At 35.3% G+C, this 15,610-nt stretch overlaps 1 protein-coding gene across 7 annotated transcripts in view; it reads right to left on the reverse strand.

Annotated features, from left to right (window-relative positions):
- The window catches only part of LOC119837718 (serine/threonine-protein kinase WNK1-like), a 32,852-nt gene that overhangs the window by 10,068 nt on the left and 7,174 nt on the right, over window positions 1-15,610 (reverse strand). For 6 of the 7 annotated variants that reach the window (XM_038363461.1, XM_038363459.1, XM_038363458.1 and 3 more), the window contains exons 3-15: window positions 10,363-10,479; window positions 9,620-9,751; window positions 8,700-8,861; window positions 7,974-8,052; window positions 7,617-7,725; window positions 6,879-6,981; window positions 5,951-6,123; window positions 5,365-5,475; window positions 4,782-4,891; window positions 4,094-4,251; window positions 3,551-3,639; window positions 2,618-2,761; window positions 2,125-2,289 (exon numbers count right to left, since the gene is read on the reverse strand). In XM_038363461.1, coding sequence (XP_038219389.1) covers window positions 2,125-2,289; window positions 2,618-2,761; window positions 3,551-3,639; window positions 4,094-4,251; window positions 4,782-4,891; window positions 5,365-5,475; window positions 5,951-6,123; window positions 6,879-6,981; window positions 7,617-7,725; window positions 7,974-8,052; window positions 8,700-8,861; window positions 9,620-9,751; window positions 10,363-10,479 — 1,652 coding nt within the window. Of the gene's footprint in view, window positions 1-2,124; window positions 2,290-2,617; window positions 2,762-3,550; window positions 3,640-4,093; window positions 4,252-4,781; window positions 4,892-5,364; window positions 5,476-5,950; window positions 6,124-6,878; window positions 6,982-7,616; window positions 7,726-7,973; window positions 8,053-8,699; window positions 8,862-9,619; window positions 9,752-10,362; window positions 10,480-12,846; window positions 12,994-15,610 lie in introns of those variants that run through there. The other variant, XM_038363462.1, reaches the window with a different exon arrangement.

The raw sequence follows: 15,610 nt of genomic DNA on the forward strand, positions 1-15,610 counted from the left end.
AAAAGAAGGAGATAATTGGATAATTTTCTTCCGACGGCACTTGGTAACCTTTACTTGTAATATAAAAGCTGAAAAGTTTATTTGTTCGTTTGTTTATTTACGCGTTCAAGCGTTAATGTCCGTTAATACTGGACCGATTTTAAAAATTCATTCACCGTTGGATGTCTACATCATTGCCGAGTTCTATAAGCTATATAATATGTACCACAGGCGAAGCTTGGGAAAACCTTTAATTAAAAAGTCACTAAAACACTGATGATCGTGGCTCCAAATTATAAGTTTAAGGCAGAACAGCGTTTGCAGGGTCACCTAGTATTCATGTAAAAATATTTCACTACAATAACAATATAAGATAACATAAAAAACTAATTATAAATATCGATTATTTCAATTTTTAAAACTTCATAAACAAAAGCAAAATGTAGCACACATCACTTGTACCGTATTCATTGAAGGTTTTTGACACATCTAAAACACCTAAAAAAAAAAACTAAATACTATGTTTTTTTCTTCATTGAACTCGAACCCTACTAAATCTTACCCTACACACACCGAGAACAGACCTTAAACACTTACATCACGACCATAACTGAAACGCGTCACAACACACCAACTTTCACACCACACACTACACACTACACACTTACACACCTACGCACTACGCACACGTACACCGCTCGCTTCCCCGTGCCGTAACGTAACGAGTAAACAACGTACAAAAAAAAAAAAAAAACAAATGAGACACTGACGTACGCATACACGAGAGCGTCTACACATCGCGGCTCATGCACTAATATTATCGTCATAGCGTTTAATCGCGCGCATCGATGCGTCGAAATAAGTATTTAAATCGTTTCCATTATGCGAGAGGGCGTCATGAGCGATTCTTTTTATTTAATTTATTTAAAATTCATCAATTGATGGCGTTGTCTTTATGAAATTTTGTGTTTTGTTCATGGCAGTCGTAATTATTTTCTAATTTTAATACTCACTTAATAATAACTAGCTGCGCCCCGCGGTTTCACCTGCATAAGCCCGTATCCCGTAGGGATATCGGGATAAAAGTTACCTATATGTTATTCCAGTTGTCCAGCTGTCTATGTACCAAATTTCATTGCTATCGGTTCAGTGGTTTTTGTGTGAAAGAGTAAAAAACACACACACATCCTTAAAAACTTTCGCATTTATAATATTAGTAGGATAATTACTATATATGTAATCAAATGGCCTCAAAACGACAATACGATTTCTATATGAAACGGACAAAAACTATATCATTATCTATAATAATGTATTACGTACTGTTAAAAAGGGAAATACCTAATTATTAAAAGCGATTTGATAACAATATACTAATTAAAAAAAAAACGTTTTCTTTTCGCATAACACCGTCCGCCAGTGCGATATGTGTGTACATATTTAGAAATACATATTCATGGCCAATACGTTGCGTCGTCGCGAATGCAACGCTAGTATTTTTGTATCGAATAAACATGATATAATCTGTACATGCAGATATTGCTATTAATAAATAATTAATCTATTACTGTCATAATACAACGTGGTTCTCATTAATTTTCTTATAGTCGTACTTTGATAGGCGCCAGTGATTTATTCATTTGATTATTTAGAGTGTGGATAAAGAAAATAACAATTAAAACGATTAAAGTGCTAAATAAATGTAAAATATATTTATTTATTTTATGGGTTGAATCTCTAGTGGTATATATTACTTTGACTGCATGTGATATTAATTATATATAATTACTTTGATTTTTTTGATTTTCACTGTATTTGAAGTGTATTATTTAAATGATTGTGGAACTTAATTAACTTTAAAAATATGAAAATTAATAGTTGTTACAATTCGTTGGTTCGTTCCTTAATATTTCTGTTTTATATCAAGAATCTCAACAGAAGATTACATTACATCATCTATCTGCCATTGAAATTCCCGTCATGATCTGTCAAGCCGTTCTAGAGAATAACCGGAAACAAACAGACGGACAGACACACAAAAATTGTAAATTTTATGAAATGGTAAATGGACCGTTTCGTTTTTATAAATGGTAAATGGACCATGTATAAATCCATATACATACAGCTTTTAAAAAGAACACATACCGCTTGAGGCTGATGAGCTGCGACTTGAGCAGCTTGAACACGATGCGCGCGTCCTCGCCCATGATGAGGCCGGCCTTCGCCATCTCGTTGGCGAGCTCCTCGCAGTCGTCCTTCTCCATGTCGAACTCGAACTGGATCGCCTCGTTCTCCTTGTGCGTGTACGACCTGCGCCACCATCCGACCATACACACATCCGCATCAGTGCATAGCATAAAGCAGAGTCGCTTCTCACATTTTACGCTTACATCTTTAAAACTACACAATGGATTTTGATGGGTTTTTTTAAATAGATAGTTTGATTCAAGAGTAATGGTTTATATGTACCGAATTTTCTTTTTGTTATTAAAAAAACTTTTGGTATGTATACGTTTCCACTTCTATATTGCGACTTTGTTAAAGTTTTTCGTCTCTTAATTTTAAATTTCACTGCCCACTAACCACTTACGATCTAGTGTCACATAGTGTACAACTACAAACAACTGGTGCAACTCACCGTTTCTTTGGATCGATGATTTTCAACCGGAACTGTATCTTGGTGATGTCCGACGACGTCACAAGATCCCGCTCGACGATCTCGAGCCGCAGCCCGATGTCCTCGCCGAAGAACTCGTGGTTCAGCAGGTCTTTCACTTTGGGCCTACATACATACATACGAGATACACACATGTGAATACGTGCGATTTATAAGGTGCAATTGAATGTGTATATATGTGTAAAAGCAGACCCCACAGGTTTGAATTTAAAAAAAAAAGAAGTAAATATAACTATTTAATTTTTAGTTTTATAGAATTTAAACGCTTTATTTTTATAAATTTTGCTACGGTTTGGCAAAAAGACGCGGGTTCAAATCCCGCCTCGAAATCAAATTGTTTCTATTCTTTCAAAATTTCTCAAGTGTACATATAATACGTGTATAACAGCGGTATTTTTCATATGTACTAAATTGTATATATTTTGTGAAACTCTATAATTGTCACTCAATATGTGCACAAACATAACATTCATGAAAAAATGTTTACTTTCAATAATTCTTGACAATATAATAACATCAGGATTCAATGAAATCGCAATTGAGCGATAAGGCCATTTACTTGTGCAATATGTTTAACATTCTGTTTGTTTATATGTGTACATAATAATCAATGATTGTATCAATAATCGTTCCAGCTCGCACCGGGGAAGTACCACACCCCAGCAAAAGACCGGTGAAGTAGTAGCGTGCTACTGTGGTTCGTACGGTAAGTGGGGGAGCTCCAGTCCATACCTTCAATCCGATCGTCAATCCTTTCCTTATCCCTAACCCCATAAAAGCTGGCAGCGCATTCGCAGAGGCACTACCTTTGCGAATGTTCACCATCAGCCGAACCACCAGCTCGGTTGCGCGCTATGTCATAAAAAAATAAATAAATAATAACAAAAATCTCACCTGTCGGCTTTGTTGGGTCGTATGCACTGTTCGATGATGTCCCTCACTTCCGGAATGGTGACCTTCTCTAGACTCTGCGGTTTTACACCCTGAAAAAATTTCACCCGTCAGCGGAGAGAAAACTGAAACATTGGCAAATACTTTTCACTTGGTGGTATCCGCATTAACAAGGGATATGAGCGTATGTGTATGTGTTTTTTTTTTTTTTTGTGAAAGATTCTATATTCGGTAACTTCTGATGGAGATGGCATCTTTTCTCAACATATATATCCAGGCCAATTGAAACACTGTGATTTTTTGATTAAACGCAAGTCAATTGAGTACAAAACTAATATTATTTCAAATGCATCTCAAATTGAAACTCAAACATACATTTATTCAATTAGACTTTTTATAGAAGCACTTTTGAATCGAAGCTCGTCGGAAACTATTCTAGAGGAGGGCCAGGTCACCGGGCCAAGGACGGAACTAGTGCAGAAGTATACCGGCAAGGTGCAGATGGTCTGCTCCCCCCCCACCCCCCCCTCCCCATGCCCCACTCACCGAGACCACCTTCTTGTAGATCTGCGCGGGCCCGCTGCACTCGCTGTAGGGGTACTCGCCGGTGGCCATCTCCAGCATGCACATGCCGAACGCGTACACGTCCACCGACTCGTCATAGTGCTCCTCGTACATCTCCGGCGCCATGAACTCCGGTGTGCCTGACAAGTTTTTGCTATGTTTATCATAAGCATTTACTACCGACTTCGAAGAAAGGAGAAGAGAAGAGAAAATTTGGAAGCTATTATTGTTTATTTATCTTTTACCAGTCGGTTGCCTGGAAGAAATGCTATATACAAAATTTCTTGTTCCTTTTTTATTATGTAAATATACTTTGTATACAACGAAGAAAAATAAATAAATACCAATTTCTCTGAAGTTTTTTTTTGGCTGTGTCTCCTTAAAACCTGCGACTCGGTAAATAACATATTATATAGTAAATATTTATTTTGAAATTAATACGGCACCAAAATAAGCAGTAACTTAATAATAATTTTTCAAGATCCTAATATTTGAATTGAAGGGAACATCCAATTCAAAATAGCCTATGTTATTTCCCAAATGTTATATTACATAGATAACGTGTAACAAGTTAATTGAAATATTGAAACAACAAATTAATTGAAAGATAAGTAGCAGTGAGTAGGCTGAAAGTTAATATATAGTTATATATTTATACATAACAACTGACCTATGACGGACTTGGCAAAACTCCTGTTCTTGAGCGTAGCAAGGCCGAGGTCTCCAATCTTCACGCTGCCCGTCGTCCCCGTTATGAATATATTGTCGCACTTCAGATCCCTGTTACACAATGGATATAACGTATGCGTTAAATTAATTATTAGATTAAGAGGAAACTTTTGTATTTTTGTAACGTATTCACGCAAGAACCACTTGATCCATTTCAAAAATTCTTCCATCATCAGATATCTGCAACTTCACCAAGTGGCATAGGCTATACAAGTACCACGGGCAAAGCCAGGGTGAACAGCTTGTAATATTTATATAGTCTTTTCTTATACTTCGTCCGCGGCTTCGCCGTCGTTTCAGCGCGAAATTGAGAGTCCAGGGTTTGCCCTATACTTTTTCCTTTCTGGTCTCAAACTATATCCGTACTAAATTTCATCTAAACTGGTTCAATGGTTTCAGCGAGATAAAGACAAAGATATAGTATTATTATAGTATATATTACGGGATATAATGTTTGTCATATACTCTAATAATGTTTACCTTCGACATAACTTATATCAGAGTAAGCAACAATCGATTCTCACCTGTGGATGATAGGCGGTGTTCGGGAGTGCAGGAAATTCAGCCCCTTGAGTATCTGGCGGCACCACGACTTGAGTACCTTCGGGTTGAATCGCTTGAAGCGCTTTAGATATCTGTCAAAAAATATCATGGGATTGAATTTCTATAGCCAAACTCAAAGCACCATAAACCAAAAAAACATTCTCGTATTATTATACATTTAATCACAATTAAGATACATATTTAAAATGTTTCATAAATGTTAAGGGGACTACAGGAGATAGAAAGACGCACGCACACATGCGTGTCCTTCGTCGCTCAGATATGAGAATATGCGATTAAAAAATCACAATAGAATCACTATGCTGCTTAAAAAATGATATAAAAGTATACGGGCAATCAGTTCAATTGCTTTGTTTTTATTCGTTAAAATAAATGTGTAGAAATAATTTTATAATCATTTTCACTCATAATATATTTTCAACACACTTCATCAAATTAGCATTAGCATTACTCTAATTTTTTACTGCAGTGAATCATATACATTAAAGCATTAGAATACACTTTCACATCATATAGCCACTTTCAAGTAAAATGCTTCACACTCACGTCTTTAGTGTGCCGGAGACCATAAGCTCAGTGATGAGCACGATATTCTTCTTTTTGGCGACGGTTCCCTCCCAGTAGTTGTAGAAACGCACGATGTTCGGGTGTTGCAGCTTCTTCAGCATGTCCGCCTCTTCGCGGAAGCGCAGGCGCTCGGTTTTGTTGAGCTTTTTCTCCTGAAATTGAACGCATAATTTAAAATATATGTTCGCACAGTAAACGTATCCTTATAGCGACCATAAACTGGATTATTGGAAATATCTAATACAACTTCTTGTGCTGTAATTTGAATTGGTTTAATATACATGTTCAGTATATTATCACTACATAGTATAAAACAAAGTCGCTTTCAGCCGTCTGTGTGTCTGTATGCTTAGACCTTTAAAATAGGGCTTATTTTTAATAGAGATATTACGTAGTCGCTATTATCTTATACCTTTAAACGAGCAATTCTTGTATATACATATATATATATATATAATTGGAATCTCGGAATCGGCTCCAACGATTTTCATGAAATTTAGTATACAGGGGGTTTCGGGGGCAATAAATCGATCTAGCTAGGAATTTTTTTTAGAAAATGTCATATTCGTGTTTTATTCGTGTTTTTTTTTTCCTGACATCTATTGGTGAATAATAATACTATTTTGCTTCGTAGAAAGCTGGACAACTGAAATAATGTCATATTCGTGTTTTATTCGTGTTTTTTTTCCTGACATCTATTGGTGAATAATACTATTTTGCTTCGTAGCTAGCTGGACAACTGAAATAACACATAGGCACTTTTTATACCGATATTTCTACGGGATACGAACTTACGCGGTTTCAACCGCGGGTCACAGCTAGTATTATATACATTGACCCGACCTAGAATTTACTTAATCACTAAAACTATCCACATGACAGAAGCAGTAATGAATGATGGACATACCAGTAGCTCGCACCAGGCGACCGCGACACCGGTCTGCGTGTCGAGGCCGTGGTACACTGTCTTGAACGAGCCGCGGCCCACCTCCTTGTCGTATTTGAAGAACCTATGGATGTTGTTGTATGTATGTCATTCATTATTAAGAAAATGTATGGAGTATGGACAATAGTGCGAATAGCAGCTACAAAGCAGAACGCATTTTTTTGCATTTCGGTTGGTTGGTTTACACACTGATCTGTTAATTTATCTGTATACTAACATCAAAAATTTACAAAACAACAGCTGTCAGATGTGGTAGATAAAAAAATGTTATAAAAAAACTACGATGTTTTATCATATCATAGTACATCATAATATTATAAATACTATGAGTACTCACAGCGGAAGTTCTTATCACATGTACTTCATTGATTTATTCACCATGACACTTATACTCGAAAATTTCGTGTAAATATAAGATTTCAGAGTACGCAGAGTAGGCTAAGAAAATCTCATAAAATACTAGCTGTACGTCCCGATTCGATTGGAACAGGCAATAATTTTAATTGAAATATAATTTATTATTAAACTACACGTATTTCACTCAACTGTAGAAATAATATAAACAATCTTAATTTTTTTTATGTTGGACCAAACTGCACATGGAGTGCAATTTTGACTAAAATCGGTCGAGTAGTTTCAGAGTCCAATCACGACAAACAACGTGACAAGTAATTTATATACATTAGAGCGTACACTCACCTGCCACAGGGCGACACACCGATTGGCTCCTCCTCATCCTCCTTATCGGCCTTCTCCTTGTCCTTATCTTCGAGTTTGTCCAACTCGTAAATAGGATCGTACACAATGCCTGCAATTATGTCATACACATTCAACCGATACATGATTTTGCTGTGAAATTATTATATTTTGATGTTTTAACATGGTATTTTTATTCCTTTATAAACAACACACAACACACTATGTTTTATTTTGTAACAAATAAATGATAATTGGATAAATATAAAAAAAAAAAATGTCGTGCTATATATTGCTTGTCCGATAATAGACTGAAATCGCACTGAAATAAACTGAAACAACAAAACAATTAACACCCACCGTTCTGTTGTTTTTGCGACTGCTCCGCTCCTTCCGTGTCCGTTTTCTCGGTGGCGGTGTTTTCTTGAATGTTTTCTTCCTGTATATTAAAAAATATTTATCTATGGTAGTAATATGAAGCTGAACATTTCTTTTCTTGAAGTCGCTTATCTCAGAAACTACTGGTTCGAATTGATATTTTTGTGTTTAACAGTCAATTTAATGAGATAGACTATGGGCTATATATCATCATGTTCTACATAGATGAAACCACGCGGCACAGCTAGTCTTTTGTAAAACGTTTTTTTCAAAGTGGAATTATTAGCTTTAGAAAAATTGTACCATCACTAGAACTTAGCATGTTACTATGTAATAAAAACTGTATAATCAATAAAATTAAACCCATATTATCATCAGCACTTTAATAACACATACATTAGCACTGTGCATATGTATCAAAATAAACATCCAACAGAACAGTCATGTTTGACACAATTTTGTCACATTTTTTCTATTTTTTATCCACATTATAATAATTCAATTGCAATTTTGGAAATTTGAATTGAAATCCAGCTTGCTAGTGGGTCGCCTGATGGTATGCGCTACCACCAGCCATGATCATTTGGAGAGGAATGAAGTCTGATTACTATGACCATACGGACACATCGACATACTATGATCATACCGACACACACACGCACACACACTTCCGCGGTCACAAAGAGCACAACAACAACGAGCTCTCACCAGATCCTGCTCCGAGATGAAGGCGTCGTCCTCGAGCCGCGCCACCAGCTTGTTCCCGCTATCGTCCAGCTCGGGGTCGCACAGCGCACCTTGTCCCGAGCTGCGGCGCCGGTACCCACCCACCGCCACGCCCACGCCCACGCCCACTACTGGTTGGCTCGCCTGGAAACAGGGTAGTGAGGTATATTAGAGATCAAGTTATAAGATGCATTTTTGGAATATGGTTAAAATTAAAATAAATTAGTCTATGCATCGAAGAAATGAATATCTATTTACGTACTTATATATTTTTATTTTATGTACTAATACGCTTATCCCAGCAAGTCCTGGACCGAATTCAATAATGTTTTCACTGTTCGATATAGTGATTTCCCTGAGTGCTATAGGCACATATACACATATGCCGGAGCGGACCGCGGTATATGTACAGTATGTAATGCCATACATAAGGCACTTTATAGTGGCTAAATTTATGTCAATAATTTTGTAGGTAGTACCTAAAAGGTGGGGAGAGTGTTATGACACAATTCATTATCGATAAGCACAGAAAACTACTTGACATCAATCTGCCGGAGTGGTAATTTAAAAATAGATTAAATTATATATATTTTAAATTTTGGGGCAAATTTGACATTGTAATTTGTAACATTTTTGTTACATAGACATACCTAGAGACTGGCAAGTCAAAGTTAGTCAGATCTAAAATTAGTAACAGTTTTAAATGTGCTCTAAACTTAAGCATGAAAAGATGCTTTCTTTTCGTGCATATGACATTAACACCATGAATTTGAATGTCGAATAATTAAATATTTTTATTTATTAAGTGAGATATTAGATATTCTTGCCGTTTCAGAACTCACAACACTAATCGCTCAGCGATCAGTACTCACAACACAAATCGTACAGCGATCGGTACTCACAACACTAGTGGTGAGCGAGTTGAGCATGTCGAACGTGTTGCTCTGCTGCGTGTGTATGATGGCGAGCGCGTTGTAGGGTCGCGCGCCCAGCACCGGCGTCTTCATCACCGCCACCTCGCCGCCCACCACCACCTGCAAACGCGCGTTGTAATGGCACTGTGATATTTATATATTACTGTATGTTTATGTAATTCAAAAACAACTCAAACTCAAACATTTATTTATTCACTAGCTGTAACACGCAGAGTCGCATGTACTCGCGAGGTACCCGAGTATAAAGAGCCTATGTGCTAATCCAGACTATAATCTATCTCTACACCATATTTCATACAGATACGATATGATGACACCCAATATGGGTGTGAAAGAGTAACAAACATCCATAGGTCGAGAATATGAGATTTTTTTTGTAATACAATCAATCAATTGACTGTACTACAAAAATAAATATCTATTAAATAACCATGTTGCTTGAAGAATAATTTGACAGTAAATAAGAATGATTGCCCCTATATTATCATGTTTTTTAATCGTTGAAAGAACTGTTTTTAGAGATTGTGATTTTTTTCTATGGTGTGAAATTTCCAACAGTAATTTTCAAGGCACTGTCGAATTGGCATATATGCTGAAGCATATTATGTCATACATTTCGGACTCTCTTTATAATCTGTCCGGCTTCATAAATCACACTTTCAGCTCATGCAGTCCCCTCAAATGCTAATTTCCATCAGCTAGATAAGTACCTTAAACGTTTTTTCCTTGCCATGCACAGTTTTTTCCTTGGCTGGCAGCACAGACGAGTCGAGGTGGTGGGCCGGCTGCGAGATCTGATGCCCGTGCCCGTGTAAGCCTGATGTCATCTAGAAACCATCATCATTCTCAATTGAAATTTTACAAAATGAAACCTTTACTAAATTTTATCCTTAAACAATGAAGTAAAATACTTAAATGTGTTAAGGTCATTTTATATTTGTATATTTTTTGTATTCGTTTAATTTCTTCTCAATTTTATTGCTTAAATAAGAGAAATCTATTTCATATATTCCTACATCTATACTCGAATAATAATAAAAAGCCGCTTTAATGATATAATCTACTTAATTGTCTTACTTGCATTTGCACTTTGCTTGTCATATAATATGAGTAATTAAAAAACATAAGGTAACATAATTATTCATTGATCGATGGTTCGGCGTTTCAGGCGTGATCAGGATAAACTCATGTTATGATCATAGTCACTGATCCTTGATAAATGTATAAAGTTTAAATTTAATTTGTCACTTTAAAGTGAGTCAATATCGAGTCTGAGGGAGACGATTACATAGAAACATAAAGGTGAAGCTTATATAATATAAAAGCGTGTTAAAAAAGTATACCCATTATATTCCCTACGTCTGTTTCACATTTACTTGGCTTACATTTTAAAAAGCTCGTTCCAAGGAATTTGCAAAAAAAAAAATTGAAGGTAAGATAAAAAATTAATCGGATATTGTAACGTAGTAACAGTTATACGTACAATCATTATGAGAAATAATATAATTGGACCATGCAATATTTCGTAGTTTCCATTCGATCGACTTTAGTTAAATTCTCGTATTCACTCTACGTAATTCCAATCTCTCTCCTCTCCTCTATCACCAAGTCATCATGCCCATGTGAATCAGCATTGCCTTAACTATAAATACGCCAAATAAAAAAAAAAAAACGGAAATCTCGATAATATTTAATCTCATCTTATCATTGCACATATTTAAATAGAACAAAAAAGAATCCGAACGCGACAAAACAATTTGCATTTAAAAGATCAACTCATATGGAGAGTACCTAAAAACTTATAAAAGCTACAAATTTCCTTCAAATATATAACATCTAATTTATAAAATTCTCGTGTCACAATGTACGTTCCCATACTCCGAAACTGCTGGACCGATTCTTACGAAATGTGCTTATCGTGTTGGTCTGACAATCAGCCACCATCTATTTTTCATATCCCTAAATGATTTGAGCAAGGCAGAACAGCGTTAGCCGGGTCAGCTAGGTCTAGTTATAAAACATAATTTTCACATCTCATAATGCTTTTAAACTGTTTAATGTTAAATATAGTAGTGCATTTCTAAGCTTATAGGATATGTCACTAGGTCAGAATGTAAGAGGCAATTGACCTCTAGGTACGACCACTCCACGGTCTATAAGACCACACAAGAACTATTAAACCCTCTTTCATAAACTGTAATATAAGGTGCGGTACAAATTTAATTGCAATTTCGTGTAAAAGTTAAGTTCTTTTCCATATATATTTTCAGGACTTTTTTTATGTTATAGAGCAAGCAAGCCAGCACATTTTTTTTTTGCTTTTTTTTGCTTCCAATTTAACGACACACAGCTTTTATATTTTACAAAACTTAATATATATATAAATTACGTGTCGTCCACGTTGTCCGCAATGGTCCCCTAAACCACTCCACCAATATTAATCAAATTTGCACACCATGTGCCGTTTGATGCGATTTATAAGATAGGATAGTTTATATTATTTCCATTACGATAAGTGACTACCCGTAAGGAGCCGAGGCGTGCAGCTGGTCAATAGTATAAAAAGCGACTTTTATCTTGAATAGGTCTGAATTAACGTAGGATATCACTCATTAATGAGACAAATTTCATTAATCACTCCATGACATTTTAATATTTTTACATATTCGGTCTACTCCGCGAGTATTACGTTGGTTTTTTTTTATACTTCACAAGGCCTCGTACACATTATCTTTTATACTAGACACTCAATCAATCTTAATGTTTTTTTTTACTAAACATTTTACGACCTTCAAATTGTCAGAACTAGATCAAATTTAAATGGTACCACATGGCAAGAACAAGCTTCAAATAAAAAGAGATTCACGAAAATCGGTTCACCCAGTAAACAGTTTTAAGGTAACAAACACAAAAATACAGTCGAATCGATAACCTCCTGATTTTTTGAAGTCAGTCAAAAATTCAGCCGTAAGCTGTACATATCATTGATGAAACATCTCGTCATGTTCAAAACATTACAACTCGATCACTAACGCAACATAAACCGTCAATCTCAAACAATAAATCACGTACAAAAAGTGCTATTTTTAAATCCGCAGTGTATTTCCTAATATCCCGTGCATAAAGGAAAATACACGTATTTTATATCAAGGAAATTACCATGAAATACTAATAAAATATTTAAATATACGCACCCACTGCAATTAATCAACACTCAAACACTTCACAAACACAAATTCCACTGTATCCATCCAAACATTGTAAAGAACGAAAAAAAAAAGTAAAAAAAACACAAACGGCAAAAGCGCGCGAAAAATCAGTCCTTAAAGTAGCTCCGTTTGACAGACACTGGTCCATTCATAACAAGCGCGATAAAGGTTCAGAAACGCATCGTGTGTAGGCTGTTTACCAACTAGCAGGTGATTCGCATCATTATTAACGTTAATCACAAACACCATGGCATATTACATCAAAACACTATTGCTAATGACTTTTTAATTACGTAGCAACTTATGCCACACTTTGTAATTAATGTTGCCATTAATGATTCGGAAAATAAACAAATATACGCTTAATTAATTATTCAATAAGCATAATACGCACAGAGAAACCAATTTGCATATTAAATACACGTATGGAACATTGAACCAATCCATACAAATATTATATACCAATAATACCAATCGTTCATTAAACAAATTCCGTTTTTTACACCAATCAGTTGATTTTTGTTTTTTTTTTTATACTTTATACGCCGGTCAACAAGGAAGTTGCTACAAATTAATCTTTTATTGCATATATTATAACAACTTCTTCGTGTACTGATTGTTCGAGTAGGCAAATAGCTCAAAAATAGCGTCAAATTAACAGGTACTTTCTAGGTAAGCGCGCTCCATTTTAGACCTATTGCTTACCGGCCTGCGAGATAGAGATCTTCCCTATTGTTAATAAAAAAAAATTAAAAAATCGCGACGTCTATAAAAGACCTTAGGGACGAAACGGTGCAATATGGATAAGTGCGTGTGACGGCACAATCTGTACTAAGAATGGATTGTGATAACAGCTGTTATCTCCGTGATGTAACGGCATTCCGATGACAGAAAAGGTCGCCACTATCGTATGGTGTAAAAGCAATTAAAACATTATCAAAGCTCTCGCGCTCTATTAATATCGCGAAAGGCCTCCGAGATTCGAGATAAAAGTGTATGGGTGCGAATTTAAAAGTCACGTATACAAACAAATCATTGTTTATTACACAGTGGCTGTCTTTGGCCGGGTTTAGGACGAATTGTGCAAAAAAGTTACCGCATCGAAAGATCTTAAATCTTAAGTACAATACGTCAATGGGGTTGAAGTTAGAAAACATCTAGAAATGTATGTGCTCATTCAATATCCAGTTATAAAATCATAAATTATTTGTGTTGTGCTTGTGGGGAGCAGTTCGGTAAACATTTGAAGGAAAGACATATTTTTCAAGTTTAATTATTTTTCCCCGACTTCGAGATTTTTTAAATACAATGTTTTTTGTATTAAACATATTAAGACCTTTAAATATTGAGTACTCATTATTTAGAAATGAAAGACTTTAACGGTATTTAAAGACGATTTATTCATTATATTATTTAACATGACGCTTAGAACACTACATCGAGCGTGGTCACGTTAAAAAGTTTTAATATATATGTATACTCGCGTAGAATCAAACACAAGAAAATACTACTTATTATTCTATAAATTTAATATTTGCTGTCTGGGTGATATTGTTCAATAAGTGTTCAAGCTTTTTTTTTTGTAAAATCTTGTAAAATTTATTTCATACACCGTTATTTCACGTCGCATAAAATAAACAATGTAACCGACTCCTAAATGAACCTAATGTTATGACATACACCAAGGCGTCTAGAGATATGAATCAGGGGATACAATTTTATTGCGCATATTAAAAATAACAATATTCCACACGACTTACGTGTTTGTTTTTTTAAATGAAATCAGACTTCCGTGGAAAAATATCTGTCACAAATGTGTGCATCACAGATCTAGGAAAAGTATTGTCTTATCTGTGGATGATTACTAAATGTAAACAACAATTACTAATATGTATCGATGCGTGCTTTTAGCTTCGTTGTTATCGTTTGTAAATATTAAAAATTAATTAGGTGCTTTCACGATATACACTGGAAGCGGCGAACTCGACTATTTTTGTTTAAAATTAATTTTGAGTCCGTCATTATTACTCTTCTATCTAGATTACGAGTTGGCCTAGATTAGAAGTTCTCAGTCATTTGAGTCTAGATATTACCGACCCACACAGTAATGATTATATTAATAAGTGTCATACATTTTGGGGGGACGTTTAGCTTATTAAATTATTGCATTGAATCTTTATTAACTAATAAAAAATTTCACGATTAAACGAAATATCCCATCAGTGCGTTCCTAACATAAATCCAAACCTCCAACAAACAACGTTTTATTATTTTCCTGTTTAAAATGAAAAGATGCCAACGTGTATTCCGCGTAAACTCAAGCAAATACTCCAAACAATTATTTAAATAACGTTGAGTAGAATAATATCTAAATAGGTGTTCATAAGTTATAATTTTCTGAGAACACGGTGTTTATTGTAAGTGTAGTACCAAGTTGGCCTACGTTCCTTCCGAGATCTGTTAACTTATATAACTACCCGCATTGCGATACTATGAAATATGAATTATTTGTACAATAACCTGACGGACCACCTATTGGGATGGATGATGTAATTGTATTGTATCACAGTACATAGATGAATCTAACTTGTTGTACTTTGTTATGTTCCCTTTACATTGTCTAGGCAAATGGGTAATATATATAACAGTTGATAAATGCCTACGTCGTTTACCCTAACCCTAATGGTATGAAATGTATTTGTAACTAGCTTTTGACCGCGATTTCGCACGCGTTAAATTCTGAGTAGCG

This window comes from Zerene cesonia, chromosome 28, assembly GCF_012273895.1.
Source record: "Zerene cesonia ecotype Mississippi chromosome 28, Zerene_cesonia_1.1, whole genome shotgun sequence".
Taxonomy (NCBI): Eukaryota; Metazoa; Arthropoda; class Insecta; order Lepidoptera; family Pieridae; genus Zerene; species Zerene cesonia.